We start from the raw sequence: 14745 nt of genomic DNA, 5'->3' as shown, positions 1-14745 counted from the left end.
TTTCCCTCTCAAGCACAGAATCAATTGGCAGGCACAGGAGAAAGCCAGAGGAGGAGCAGCGTGTCACCTTTATGGCTGATGAACTGAATAGAAGGCAGATCTGAACACACTGCAGCGAGGGACTGGGAGGAGGGGAGCGGAAGCGAGGAGAGAGCCGAGAGAGGGGCGGAGCGGGCTGGGGTCCTGCCTGCGCACAGCAGCCCAGGCAGCCTCCTGCCTCCCCCACTGAGTGCAGGAGGAGCTGCCAGAGGGAGGAGCAGCCTCTGGTCATCGCTGCGGCTGCGTCCCGTTCCCAGAAATGCTGTGGCAAACTGGCGGGCAGGGGTGCATCTGAGCTCTAGCACGCCCCGCGGGGCTCTGCTGCAGTGGCGGTCGCCCCACATGGAAATCCGAGGTCCTGGAGAAGGGCTCTCCTGGAACCCCTGCCACCCACTGCCACTTCCATTCCTAGGAAAAGAAATCCCGGAGGGAGGAGTTCTCCAGCACCCCACCCCAACCTTCGAGTTTTAGCTTACAGCTGCCCCAGGGAGTCCCAAGCGGAGGCCCCTTATCATCTCTGCTTCAGAAGGGGAACAGACGCCACGGGCTCAGTGTTCTAGTCGAGCCTCTTTCTCTCGCAGTCATTGCAGGGGTAGCATTTCCTCATTGGCAGTTGATAGTCTCTGAAGCCTAGAACGACCAGGAACAGGATGTCAAAGATGGACACACAGCTCCCCACTGCTGACACTCCTCTGGACGCCTGTTGCTCTTCGATCTCCAGATGGATTTCTTGCCAAGGCCCGTACCTGTCCCAGGGATATCTCACCAATGCTAACACTTCAGCCACTCTGGCCTCCCTTCTGTTCCTCTCATGCCACACCTGCTCCTGCCCCAGGACCTTTGCACTTGCCCCCTCACTGATCGAAGGGCTCTTCCTCAGACTTTGCATGTCTGGCTCCTTGGCCTATAAGTCTAAATCAAACATCATCCACAGAGAGCCTCTGACTGCCCATCCCGAGTGCCCTCCACTCCTCCTCTCATTGATTTTCTTCAGAGTGCTCGACACTATCCAAAAATCGATCTGGTGTGTTTATTCATTGACTTCTTTGTTGTCTCTCTTTCCCTCCCTGGAATGCAGGGGATCAGAGATCTTCCTGTATCCCTAGCACCAAAGTAGTTGCTGCTATGTTGCTGGCATAAGGTTTACATAAATATGCGTTGAATAAGTAAATTCATGACTATGTGAGCACAGGATCCCGGGGGAGGGTCTGTCATTAAGGTGACGATGGACCCAGAGGCTCTGCCTCCCTTTTCCCAAAGACAGAGCACCTGGGCCCAGCCGAGTAGACCTGGCCGGTGGGCCCTGCTCCCGATTCCCTGCCTGCTCTCCTCTCGCCCAGGGTCTCCTCTTATCTTAGGTCTAGGCACCCCACCGGCCACCCGTCCCTCCTCTCCTTCCACATCTTTAGGTTGTGGTCCTTAGGAGCTGGCAGATTCCCGCCTCCCATTATCTTCTTCATAAAGACTGTAATGGGCTTCTTTTCCAGCAGGGGCGCTGCACGCTCTTGGGAGGAGTCTGCCCTGGCTCCCCACATTCCCATAATTCATCACACAGGAAACCAGAGAGCGGTGGCTGGAGGGCTCTTCCTAGAGAGGCGTGGTCCACCCCCAGCTGCTGCCCACCAAGCCCCACAGTTCAGACTGGGAACAAGGCAGCCCCACGGGAACCAGTGCACAGAGACAGTCTGGATCTATACAGCACTGCGGTGTCAGGGAGCCTTCAAGGAAGGGAAACTAGGCGGGTCGAGTATAGACTAGAGGATGAGGCAGTCTCTTCCAGAACTGAGGAAGCTGGGATTTATTGAGCAATGTATTAGTTACCTATTGCTGTGTAACAAGTTGCCACAAACCTAATGGATTAAATGTGGGACGAAAGGCACACTCATACATTACTGGTGGGACTGCAAATTGGTGTGAACACTCTGGAAAGCAGTATGGAGATTCCTCAGAAAACTTGGGGTGGAACCACCATTTGACCCAGCTCTCCCTATCCTCTGTTTATACCCAAAGGACTTAAAAATAGTATACGATAGTGACTCAGCCACATCAATGTTCATAGCAGCTCACTTCACGATAACTAAGCTATGAAACCAACCTAGGTGCTCTTCAACAGATGAATGAATAAAGAAAATGTGATATATATATACACAACTGAATATTACTCAGCCTTAAAGAAGAATGAAATTATGGCATTTGCAGATAAATGGTTGGAGCTGGAGAATATCATGCTAAGCAGAATAAGCCAATCCCCCAAAACCAAAGGCCAAATATTTTCTCTGCTATGTGGATGCTAATTCACCACGGTGGGGGACTAGGTAAAAATAGGTGCTTTGGATTAAGCAGAGAGGAGCGATGGCAGAGAGGGGGTGTTGAGCTGTGAATAGGAGATTATTACCCCATGTGTATGTATATGATTACACAACTGGTGTAACTCTACATCATGTACAACCAGAAGAATGAGAAGTTATATTCTATGTATGATGTATCAAAATGCATTCTACTGTCAAGTATAACAAGTTTTTAAAAATCTGTTTATACAGTTTAAACATTTACACATGTAAACATCCATGTATATAGTTTCTACAGGTCAGAGGTCCAGTAATAGCTGAATCCAGCTGCAAACAAGGTTTCTGCTGGCGCTGGGTTCTCAGCGGTGACTGCACTGGGGCAGGATCCATGCCCCACTTGCGTGGTTGCTGTAGCATCTAGTTCCTGGCATGCAGGGCTGAGAGCTATTCTTTGCTGGCTGTAGACCTGAGGCTGTCCTCAGCTGCTAAAGATTTCCTACAGGTCATTGCTACTTGGACTTCCTAAACTCAGCTCCTTATTTCACTGAATAGCGAGGAGAGTCTCTAGAGCAGATTAGCTAGCAAGAGGGAGTATTACTTATCATTACATAACCAAGGAAGTGACATCCCTCTCCTTTGCCAGATTCTTGATCAGAAGCAAGCCCACATTTAATGGGAGGAGATTGAGCAAGGGTATAGACACCAAGGAGGGAATCATGGAGCCACCACCCTAGAGGTACCATAGTACCTATCAGGGGTTCAGGACTGTGCCAGATACTTTTACATATTCAATCACTAAAATGCCCCGCAAGGCAGGCATCATCCCATCCCACAGATCAGAAGCCTAAGTCTCAGAGGAATGTGCACTGGCCCAGGGTCCTGCCAGTGTTCAGACTGGAACAAACATGAAGTTCACTTGTGCACACGTAGAGACCAACGGCTCAGCATTCTTGCAGTGAGGAGCAGGGGCCTGAGAGAGGAAGGGCCAGGAAGAAGCCAAAGGAGGAGGACTAGAGTGCCCCATGAGACCTGAGACCACAGGAAAGGAAGGGGCGAAGCACATTTTGAGAAAGAAAGCTGAGAGCACTTAAGTCTGATGATCTCTGTTTTCTCGATGAAGCAGAAAATGAGGGTGTCTCCTGAGAGGGTGGGGGATGGGCTGGAGGGGAAGCGGAGCCAGGTTGGAACGGCAGCTGTGGGCGGCGGGGAGCAGGAACTTTGCCAACGTCAGGACAGTGGCCGAGCAGAGGGAGGCTGCTTCCTCCGGGAAGGCTTCAGGTGCTGCAATTCAGGCAAAGCCCCTCTCTGTCATCAGAAGGAACATTCTCACCGGGCAGGGACACAGCAGTCCATGTGGCACCTCCCCGTGCCCAGCAGGGGACCTGGCACTTGAGGCTCCTCTGTTAAACAGCCTGATTCCAGACAATACATTTCTAAGTCACTCTCTTGCCACTCAGCCCTAATGACTCATGCAATTCTAAAAGACTTTCCGAAACTCTGTATTTTTACTTTTATTTCCAAAGTAAATGTTCAAATGGTACCGAGGAGCAGAAAGTGGGGTTAGGGGTGGAGCCGGGCATCTGTCACATGCCTAACCCAGGGACAGAAAATCAGTTCAGCACCTGGGCCCAGCCTTTGTGATGTCAGGAAGTCAAGAGAACTATTTCACCCTTTCCTCTTTCAATCCACTTTGATTGGTATGGAACATTGTCCACAGTACATGGTTGCCTGAAAAAAAAAGCTACTGTCCAGACACTTCTGACACCGTCTGATTCATGTCCAGTTACTGTCGAGTAACAGAAAACCTAACTTATACCATCCTAGGTTCAAAAAAAAAGAAGCATGCAGTCTCACCTTCAGCGTGAAGTCTAGGAGGATGGATGCTCAGGGACGCTACCATTGTGGCCCAGGTCTCAGGCTGGTGGATGGCAATTGGCTGGCAGCCTCTCTGGGAGCTCCACCCTTCCCAAGACTCCTACACAGATCCCTGAGATTCGCTCTGATCAGGCCAGCGTAGGTCACATGCCCATCACTGAGTGTGGTCAGAGCGATTCTGTCCTCTGATCCAGCCTTGGTCACAAGAGAGAGTCACAAAAGGGAGTTAGGCTGTGTGATGGAGGAGGAGGAGGAATGGGTGCCAGGGGGCCATATAGTCAACGTGCTCCCAAGCCTGAGAGCTGCAGTCAGAGACCTCATTTTATAGCCAGATCAGCCTCTAGTCTCCTCCTTACCAGGGGACACCCCCAGAGTTCCATCCTGGCTCACTAAGGGAAGCTCAGTCTCGCTGGAGATCTCATACCCAGAATGACTGGAGAAACCCCGGGTCCCTGCTGGTCCATCTGAGGTCCAGCGTCCTGATCTTCGCTGGGCTTGGTGCCACATAGGATGCACTCCTGGTGAGAGTCTTGTCGTGTTTCTCAGATGGGATCTGGAGTTCCGCCTAGTCTGAGCTCCAGGCCCATCGTCCCCCCCACCAGAGCCGGGTCTGGTGTTCTTCCCACAGCTGACCCCAATCCTAGGAGGGTCTTCCAACCTGGATGACCACTTAAAACCTGGGGCTCTGTCTCAATGACTCCAATCTTTTTTTTTGTTTTTTTTTTTTTTTTTGTACCGGGGATTGAACTACTGAGCCACATCCCCAGCCCTATTTTGTATTTTATTTAGAGTCAGGTCCCACTGAGTTGCTTAGCGCCTCACCATTGCTGGAGCAATCCTCCTGCCTCAGCCTCCCGAGCCGCTGCGATTACAGGCATGCACCACTGCGCCCAGCTCTGACAACAATCTTCATATCTCTGCTCCACCCCACCGGGTGTCACCCATCTCCAAGCCACCCCCACACCTACCCAGTCCCAACCTCCCTCCAAAGCCACTCACTTCCCCAACAGTGGCAACCTCTGTGCAAACTCCACCATGAGACAGGGCCAGGCAGTATGGTTCAATGGCACTTTATTTCTTCAAACTGGATCCATCCATTTTTCCCAACTCGGCTTTGCCTTTCTGCTGGTTCTTAACCAGGAAGTTCTTCTTCATGGCATGGTGCTGTTTACGGTACATTTCAAGATCCTCAAAGTACTTAACTCTCAGGAGAGCTGCTCTCTGCTCATAGGGCTGCTTTCCCATTTCTGTTGCTGCAGACCACATCTTCCCAGTGGCCTTCGCCACCTGCACCACTGACCAGTTAGGGTTCTCCCTCATCAGCTGGGCATAGTGGTCTTGGCAGAAGAGGAGGAAGGAAGATGGAGGTCGCCTGGGAGCCCGGGGGTCCCGCTTTCTCCGTTTTTTTTTCTTGCCAACATAATGCATCATTTCTTCCTGGTAGCGGGCTTTGTCCAGCTTGGCTAGGGCTTCGTATTTGGCCTTTTCGTGCTTCGAGATGGATCTCCATTTTTCCGAACACTTTCTAGAGAACTCTTTAAAACCAAGGTAGGTATTTGGCTGCTGCTCCTTGAATTTGTTTCTGTAATTCAGCAGAAAGTGGATGTAAGAAGAGACGTTCACCTTGGGCCTCAGCTGGGCTTCTTTTCCCATGTTCACAAGATCATGCTTTTTTCGGGATTCAGTACCTTGGACAGCAGAGACTTTTGTCTGCAAGTCCAGGAGCAATCTAGAAGGTGCTCTGCTTGTGGTGAATTCTTCTCTCTGTAAGAGCCGCGGTCTGAGGTTGGCCTTTTTCAATGATGGTGGTATTGTTGGGTCAGAGGAAGAGAATTGTGACGTCACTCGCAAACTGGCCAACCCTGGCCAGCACTTGTGGGCGTTTGCATACAGGGGCCCTGATTGGTTGGTTACACAAGGGTCACCTCTTCTGAGTGACAGTGGTTTATCCAAAGCAAGCAGCTATGGAGCAGCTAATTCCTCTGGGAACAATCCTGCTTGGCTTCCTGGAGGCAGCAGGCTTTTCTCTGCTTTGAGGGCTTTAAATCTCCGGGTGTAGTAACAAGGGTCTGCCTCCCTCGCTGTAAGAGTGTCAGGGTGCCGCATCATCCCTTCCAAAGATGGGCTGGAAATAATGAAGGCAAGGGGGTGGATGGCCCCCGAGCTGTCATGATAAAATGTGAAGTCTTTCTGTTTGCCTTGAACAGTGGCAGCTCATACTGTACAGAGGGTTTAGTAGTAACTCTAAAAATAATCGGCTATGACAGCTGTGACTCGGTTCCTGTCAGGACAAAGTTGTCTAATTTAAAACCTGAGCACTCAGGCTATGGGTCTGAACTCTTCATTTCTCTGAAGAAATTTGAGGGAAAAGAGGGAAGAGAAACTTGGGGTTTTATTAATTATTCTTGAGTCCATCAGAAAGCGGTAGTATCCTGGCCTCCCCACATTCCCATGGAGGGTCCCCGTTCCCTATCATTAGGCACAAAGTTCTAACCGCCACATTCAAACTAGCTGGCTTCCGTCTTCTGTAAAAGCAGTTGCAAGTATTTCCATCAGCTTCCGGTTGGAAGGAAAAGACAAGAAAAATGTTGTTTGCTGACCTTCAGACCCTGCACCGTACTTGCTTATGTGGAATTGGATTTAATACAACTCAGTGGTTGGTGATAAGTGTCATATTTATGTGATGAGAAAACAGTTTCATTGACATAAGAAATAACAAGTGGTCAAGACAGCTACTAGCAGCTGGGAGCGTGGATTTGGACTGGCGCTGTCTACCTCAAGCCTGTGCTTCCTCCTGCCTGCTTAGAGCTGTATCCTGGGTTCCAGGGTGCAGAGGCATGGTCTCAGCTGCTGAACCTGACAAGGACACTTGCCTGAGACCAGATCCCATTTTACATTTTTTGCCAAATCCATTCTCAGGACTCCATGATAAAAAAAGAAAAAGAAAATGATTGGCGTCCCCAGTCCTGCATTCTGGCCCCAGTTCTGCCACAGCTGGTCACACTGCCTAAATCATGCCCTTCCTCCCTGTGAGCCCATGTTTCTCATCAACTAAGCATTTGAACTAGCCAGGGAAGCCCCTCCTCCAGGTGGCCTTTAGGATATCAGATGCCAATGGTGGAAATGTGTGTGTGTGTGTGTGTGTGTGTGTGTGTTGGCATCAGGGGCAGAGGGCGATTACTCTGGGGATATTTATCGCCTAGGTAGTTTTCTTTCACTCTGGTTCTTCCTCTCAAGGGACCAGAGGCTGGCTCACCTGTTTGTTGGACTTGAACTGGGCTGCAGAGATGAACAGTAATCTTCCTGAGATGCACAGATGGGACGTGAGGAAGAACTTTAGCTAAAGTCGACACATGTTAATCAGACGCTGCTCGGGCACGCACACGTACAGGCACACTCACACAGAACAGTTTGTCCGTGCCTCTGGGTGTAACCTCCTACCCGTCTCCTGAGGATAAGATCCAGGAAGATTAACCCCATGATAACCATCTGGAGGCTGGCGGATACAGGAGGAGGTAGCAAGAGTGAGCGCTATGGCAACCTGTTAGGCCAAACTACCAGCTCACAAGGGAGATGCTGGGGTTCCTGGGTTGAGGGGCTGGGGAAGGTGCTACCTGGCTTTCTAAGTCAGTGTGCAGGCAGGTGTCAGTCTGCCCTTCCATATCCCCTTACCACCCTTCTCCACGTGGCTCTGTCCTGGGAAGCTGACTCAGCCCCATGCCCTGTGGCTTCCCTGGCAGTTTGGCCTATGAGATCAGGGATGGAGGAAGGCGAGGTTGGGGTATCTGTGCTCCTGGCTCCCTTCCCATAGGGTCACCGGGAGCTGGCTCCCGTCCCTCCACTGCAGGTCTCTGCTCCTCCTAAGGTGTCCCCTCTAAATAACTCCCCTTTCAGGTTCAGGAATCGCTCCCTCCTCCTATCCCCTACTGCCTAGGCTGGTCACAGCTAGGCCTCTACTGGCCTTCAGGACTCTGCCACTTTCATATATCCAGCGACTTTCCTGCACCTAGCCTGCACCCTTGTAGATCATCTCTGTATTAAACGCTCCTGGAATTATTCTAATTTGAGTTGCCATCTGTTTCCTGCTGACCCAAAGTGCCATGACACTGGACTTCCACTCTGCAGGCGTCAGTCCAAACCAGAAGGGCATTGCGCCTCTGGAGACCCAAGTGTCCACAGTCACACAGCCTAGAGCAGCCTGCAGAGGCTGTGCCTCCAGGGCTGGGGAGCGATGGACACCTGGCCTGGGAAGAGGCGTCTCATATCCCTGCATTCTGAGATGACCTCCAGGCAGGCGCATTGAGCTAGAGGGCCAGGCAGTAGATATGTTAAGTTTTATGAGCACCAGAGTTTCTGCTCCAAGTACTCAGTCTGCCATCGTGGCTCAAAAGCCACCATAGACAATGCAAATGACTGTGAGAGTGTGCCAATAAAACTTTATTTACAAAAACAGGCTGTAGGCTGGGGATCACAAATCTGCTGACTTGTGATCCAGAGATGTGTTCGGTATTTTCAGGCATTTCAATTGCAGTCTACAGTAAAAAATACATTTTACATCATGACCCACTTAAAAACACATGTGTGCCTAATATGTATTTACTGCTTACTACGTGAGCCCGGAATGTGTATCCATTCATTTAATTCTTATAACAACCCCAGGCTGCTATTTTTATCCTCAGTGTAAGGATAAAGGTAGCTCAGCACAGAGGTCACAAAAATAAGAAATTGTGCCAAATTCTACTTACTACATGTGTGATACCCTCTCATTTTCTATTCCGCTCGTCTCCTCTACCTTCTTTTGTTATCCACAATACAATCCACTGACTGATCTCATGACCTACTAATGGAAAAATTCTGCCTGGGCAAGTCCCCTCTGAGACCGTGAGAGCCCCTTTCCTTGGTGGCAGTAACACAAAGAGGAACTAGCGTGGCCCTTGGAGCCAGACAGATATGAGTTCAAATTCTAGCTCTGCCCTTTACAGTGGATAACTGTGGTCAAGTCTAACGCTTTCACAACTGTGTCTGAAGCGAGGTTGATGATAAGCCCAGACTTAAATGACGGGAGTACAAGCAGCTGGCATGCCTTGCCCCTGCAGTGTGGGCTGGCAAAGGACTGTCTTCAGAGTGGGGGAAGCTAGCTAACAGGCACCACCTCAGCCTGGTCACAGAGGACGGCGGTAGTGACCCACCACACACCCCCTTCCTCCAATGTCACAGTGAGAACATCTCGCCCCCATGGTGTCCTTCCCCAAAATCCATACCCCAGTACCCAGCATTAAACACCCTGCACTTTGTCCCTCATCTCCAGGAATTCCAGGGTCAGAGTTGACCCTCACCTGCAGCGGTGTCTGTCCCTGACACACCTCTGTCAAAGCATTCCTCAAATTCTGGGGCACATGGCATTACTTAGCTCTGCAAAGTGCTAGCGCTCAAGCCACAACAACCAGAGCCAAAGTACCTAGCAGAGCACCCAAAACGTCCTCTGTCCCCTTCTTGTCCTTCCTCCTGGAGTGGGACTCAGGGACTGAACTTAGGCTCGAGCAAGATGTCTGTGGCAGCGATGTCCACATCCTGGAAACCTGTGAACCTTTGCCTCCCCTGGCAGAAGGGACTTTGCTCTCGAGATGGGGAGGTCTGCCTGGCATCATTGCCTGGTCCTCTGAAGAGGAGGGCAAGATGGTCTGTCAAGGAAGACAGGGTGACAGAAGCAGAGGCTCAGAGTCAGAGACTTGATGATGCTATAAACTGTTGGCTTTGAAAGCGGAGAAAGAGACAGTAAGCCGAGAGATGAAGGTGGCCACTGGAAGCTGGAACCTTGAGCCACCAGAGGGGGAGCCCTGCCAACCTCTCCATCTTGGCCCCAGTAATAAATCTGTTTTGGACGTCTCGCCTCCAAAAGCGTAAGACAATAAATTCAAGTTGCTTAAGCCACTAAATCGGTGGTAATTCATTCAAGCAGCCATAGGAAACGATCACATTATCTTTCTCCGGCAGCTGGTGGTCTGCAATTTTTCCCGTGCTATTCTTAACCCCCGCTTATGTTAATAAAGATGAAAAATCTACACCGCCGCTTATTGGATTAGAGGAGGGGGCAGAGAGCAGGATCTACTCAATTTTACACACTCGTCCTCACTCACTTGCTGACTCATTAAGTCACTAATTCCCTCATTCGCACCAATTAATTCACTCCTATTCACTCAGTTCATTCACTCACGCACGCGCGCATCTCTGTAGTTCTGGGGTTGCTGGGGTGGTGCGGCTGCTTCTTCAACGGCCAGTGACGACAGTTTGAGAAGTGGCTGCAGCGTAGGGACGCACATGCACCCTGAAGGCTCCCTGCCCAGGAGAAGCCAGGCGGGGGCAGGGCAAGGCCATGAGCAGCAGGACTCAGGCTTGGCTTTGACCTCATGCCAGGGACTGATACTCAGGAGAAACCATGGTATTTCCATGAAACGATGATAACACTTTAGGAGCATGATCTCTGGATGCTGAGAGAGAGAGGGAGAGAGAGAAAGGGAGAGAGAGGCAGAGGGAGGAGAGAGAGAGAGAGAGGGGCAGACAGTCCCAGACCACACAGCAAGGAGTGGCAAAACTGGGCTTCAAATTCAGTTCTGTTTGCCTCCTCAGTTCATGTGTTTGGCCTCTACTGAGTGTGGGACGTCCGTGGCTGAGGCCAAGGAGAGGAAGAAACCAGGATGGAACAAGGCCAGGTGCTTCAGGAAGTGAACAGATGGAAGGTGGACAAATTGACTAAATCTGAACATTTAAAGGGACTCAAGCAAGCCTTTTCTCATGCCAGTTGGTCCTCATTCCAGGCAGATCCAGTCACTTTGTCTCCTGGTCATGGGATGCTCTGGGTCCAGCGGGTAACCCACAGAACTTCACCAGCATCACACAGAGCCTGGATCCACTCCAGGGCAGAGGCTGAGCAAGGCTGGGTGACATGTCAGCCCCCAGCCCAATGGCCTGGTGGACAGCCAGACAGGAAATGGGACCGATGACCAGGCACAGGATCAACACGGTGAGGGGCAAGCAAGCCTGGTTACCTCCAGCAAAGTATAGACTAGGTGGAGGAGAGGACCACGTATAGGGAGGATACCCCACAGCTTCTTGTGAGGACCCAGATCAGTCCATTCCACTGACTCTCTTCCAATCATGTGGACATCTTGGGACCGGTCTGCCTCACATCCCTCCCTTTTTTTGAGAATATTCTTTCTTTTGGAGAACTGTCCCCAAACCAGTTGTTATGGTTTAGATAGGAGGTATCCCCCAAAGGTGAGACACCACAATAATCTTTAAAGGTGCATGATTAGATTATGAGTTATTACCTAGTCAGTGGATTAATCCACAGGATATGAATTAACCCGATGGTAACCCTGTAGGCAGGTAGGGTGTGGCTGGAGGAAGGTCCCTGGGGGGACATGACTCTGGGGCATATATTTCGTTTCTGGTGAACAGAGTTTCTCTCTCTCTCCCCCTCCCTCCCTCCCTCCCTCTCCCCCCCTCCCTCCCTCTCCCCTGTTGCTGTGTCCTGAGCTGCCGCTCTCCACTTCACCTTGGGTCCAGAGCTATGGGGTCAGCTATCTGTGGACTAACCCCTGAAACCATGAGCCAAAATAAACTCTTACTCTTCATGTTGCCCTTAGCACATCTTTTGGTCACAGTGACAAAAAAGCCAACTAAAACACCCATCATGGGCTCCTTATGAGACCCACGCCATTGGCCCAGGAAGGGACGCATCTCTCACCGGAACCAACCAGAGGCCTCCCTTGGGCTTTTTCCAACTAGAACTACCAAGGGAAGCAATCTGCTTGGTTAGGAAGGTGACAGGTGAGTCAGGGAGCTATTGAGGGTGGCCATGGCTCTAGCCTCAGGTAGCCAACCTTAGCATAGAGAGAACACAGCCAGCACAGAGAGGGACGTGTGGCTTTTGTGCCCCAGGCTGGGGGCATTCTTTTCTCATTTGTTCTTTTTAGATGTACATGAAGGTAGAGTGTATTCTGACACATTCATACACACGTGGAGTGTATCTTACTCTAACTAGGACCCCAGTCTTGAGGTTGCACAGGATGTGGAGATTCACTGTGGTGTATTCATATGTGCACAGGAAAGTTGTGTCAGGTTCGTTCCACTGTCTTTCCTGTTCCTATCCCCCTCCTTTCCCTCTATTCCCCTTTGTCTAATCCAAAGGATTTTAAATCAGCATACTACAGTAAGGCAGCCACATCAATGTTTATAGCAGCTCAATTCCCAATAGCTAAGCCATGGAACCCACCTAGGTGCCCTTCAACAGATGACTGGATAAAGAAAATGTGGTATAAATATACGATGGAATATTACTCAGCCATAAAGAAGAATGAAATTATGGCATTTGCCAGTAAATGGTTGAATCTGGCGACTATGATGCTATCTGAAAGAAGCCAATCCCAGAAAACCAAAGGTGGAGTCTTCTCCCTGATATGTGGATGCTAACACTCCACAAGGGGGCAGGGAGGGGATGGACAGTGGTTTGTTGTTAGTGCGTGTGCAGCTCTGGCACGCCCTGGGCCTCACAGTACTAGTGAGTGTGTCCGGGTCCTTGCTCTGGGCAGGCCCTGTGCTATGGGGTCTGTGTGCCTCCTCCCACTTCCCCCTCTTGACAGCTCGCCCTGTGGTCGGTACTATTGTTAATCTTAGTAAGTGGACAGCAAAGCTTGGGCCCAAAGCAGGTCAGTCACTTATCCAAAGAGTAAGTTGAGAGCTCAGGTTGCCAGGCAGGCTCCCTCCAGAGCCCTGGGCTCAACCTGTGCCCCAAACTGCTTTCTATCCCACACAGTGGTCCCTTGGCCCGCGAGTCCCCCGTGCTGTGCAGCAACAAGGCGTGGCCAGGAGGGCTAGTGGCTATGTCTCCACCCTCAGCTAGAGCCCTCTGAGGCTCGCTGCAGGGCCTTCACCTCACACAGAGGCACCAGGACGGTGGGTGTGGGGGTGAAGGTCATCCACATAGCATCATCCAAATAGCGTCTCTTCGGGCCACGGCCACCTCCCTGCCAGGGCAGGCTCCTTCCCTGAGTCACCTCTGCCAGTAACAGGAGGGAGGCGGGCAGGGCTGGGGAGCAGGAGCCGGGAGGTGGTGGCCAAGTGTGCTGGTTGCTCTGGGTGCCACACAGCATCCTGTCCTTCCCCCCCAGCACAGTTCTGGCCCCAGAGAGGAAAATCTACCCCAGGGTCTCTGGGGTCTGCTCACTCCTTGTCCTCTGAAGGAAGGGTTGGAGGCACTGAGAAGACCCCAGCCCTCTTCTCAGACCTAAGGGCAGAAAACAGCTCACGTTGTCAGGCCCTCGCTGCATCAGGCACGGTTCTAGACACATACACAGAAGCACAGGCCTTCAGAGGGATCCCATGGCGCAGAGGAGGAAACTCAGGCTTAGAGAAGTTCCGGCGCATGTCCATGGTCACATACCTGGTAGGCAGCGGAACCTGGATTCAAATACAGGACTGTCCGGCTCCCAAGGCCTGGCCCTGGACCCTTAGGCTTCCTAAACCTACTGCCTCTGTGTAGGGGCAAGCCAGGGGGTGACCCTGAAAAGTAGATCTCCACGTAGGCAGAGACGTGAGCAGGGCAGAGGGCCGGGGTGAAGTATAAGGCCCTGTGGTCACCAGGCTGTGAAGGCTGGAGTGGGGCCTGGAGGTAGACCAACACGCAAGGCCCACAAGACATCCGGTAAGGGGCGGGTTAGGAGCAGCCACGGGAGAGGAGGTGATGCTTCTACAACTTTCCCAAACGCCCCCGGAAAGTCAGCCCTTCGGGGCCTCTCCTCATCTTAATTGATCAGGGGCCCCGGGACCTGTCTTCCAGATAGAAGTCCCACACACTGATTGGCTCAGCTTGTGCCACGTGACCATGTGGATCCAATCAGCTGTGGCCCAGGGGTCCTGGTGCGGCTGTCCTTTACAGGATCTGCAGGTTGAGGAAGGGAGACTGATCTTCAAAGGCCTCTAGTGCTCAGAAGAGTGGAACTGCCCGATTTAAAGCCAGAGACAGAAGAAAGCGGGTTGGCAACCCTAGCGGGATGCGCCACAAGCCAGGTGCCACCAGCTCCCATCTTCAGACCCAGCCGCTCTGTCCCGTCAGCTCCAGGGCGCATCTGCACGCGGCATCCTGCTGATGAGCTAGGAACGGAAGGAAACCGAAAGGGAGCAGCCCCCAGACCTTCTCCAAGTGCCGCCCAACACGCAAGACCCCATGTCAGGAGACACAGCCGGGAGCGCATCCCCCGCGCTCCCCGGCGCAGACAGGCGCCTCCAGGGAGCCGAACATTTGCCCACACTGATCACCAGATCCCACTGTCGCTGCACTGGGGACATGTCTACTTCTGACGGGTGTCCCCGGACGGTGGCAGCAGCTGCTGAGTAATTGGGGAGCACAGCCGGGCTGGGGGACTGAGGAGGTGGTGATGATGACAGGGAGCTGAGATGGACCCAGCATGGCATCTGAGGCCCTCCTGCTGCCCGGGGCCCGCAGGCTTGCTGCCACCTCCTTTTCCCCTCACGTGCCCCTGCT

General features: G+C 51.9%; 2 protein-coding genes across 6 annotated transcripts in view; one reads left to right on the top strand and one right to left on the bottom strand.

Moving 5' to 3' along the window:
* CSMD2 (CUB and Sushi multiple domains 2) overlaps nucleotides 1–14745 on the top strand; it is a 550277-nt gene that overhangs the window by 239014 nt on the left and 296518 nt on the right. The gene's annotated exons all lie outside the window — the stretch shown is intronic.
* HMGB4 (high mobility group box 4) lies at nucleotides 5274–5855 on the bottom strand (the record flags this gene model as incomplete). The annotated part of the gene is made up of 1 exon (XM_079126777.1): nucleotides 5274–5855. One exon carries the CDS (start codon nucleotides 5853–5855, stop codon nucleotides 5274–5276), a length of 582 nt encoding a protein of 193 aa, XP_078982903.1.

The sequence above is a fragment of the Sciurus vulgaris genome, assembly GCF_902686455.1.
Source record: "Sciurus vulgaris genome assembly, chromosome: 1".
Classification (NCBI taxonomy): Eukaryota; Metazoa; Chordata; class Mammalia; order Rodentia; family Sciuridae; genus Sciurus; species Sciurus vulgaris.
The sequence above is the reverse complement of the archived record's forward strand: the minus strand, read 5'-3'. Positions and strand labels throughout refer to the sequence as shown.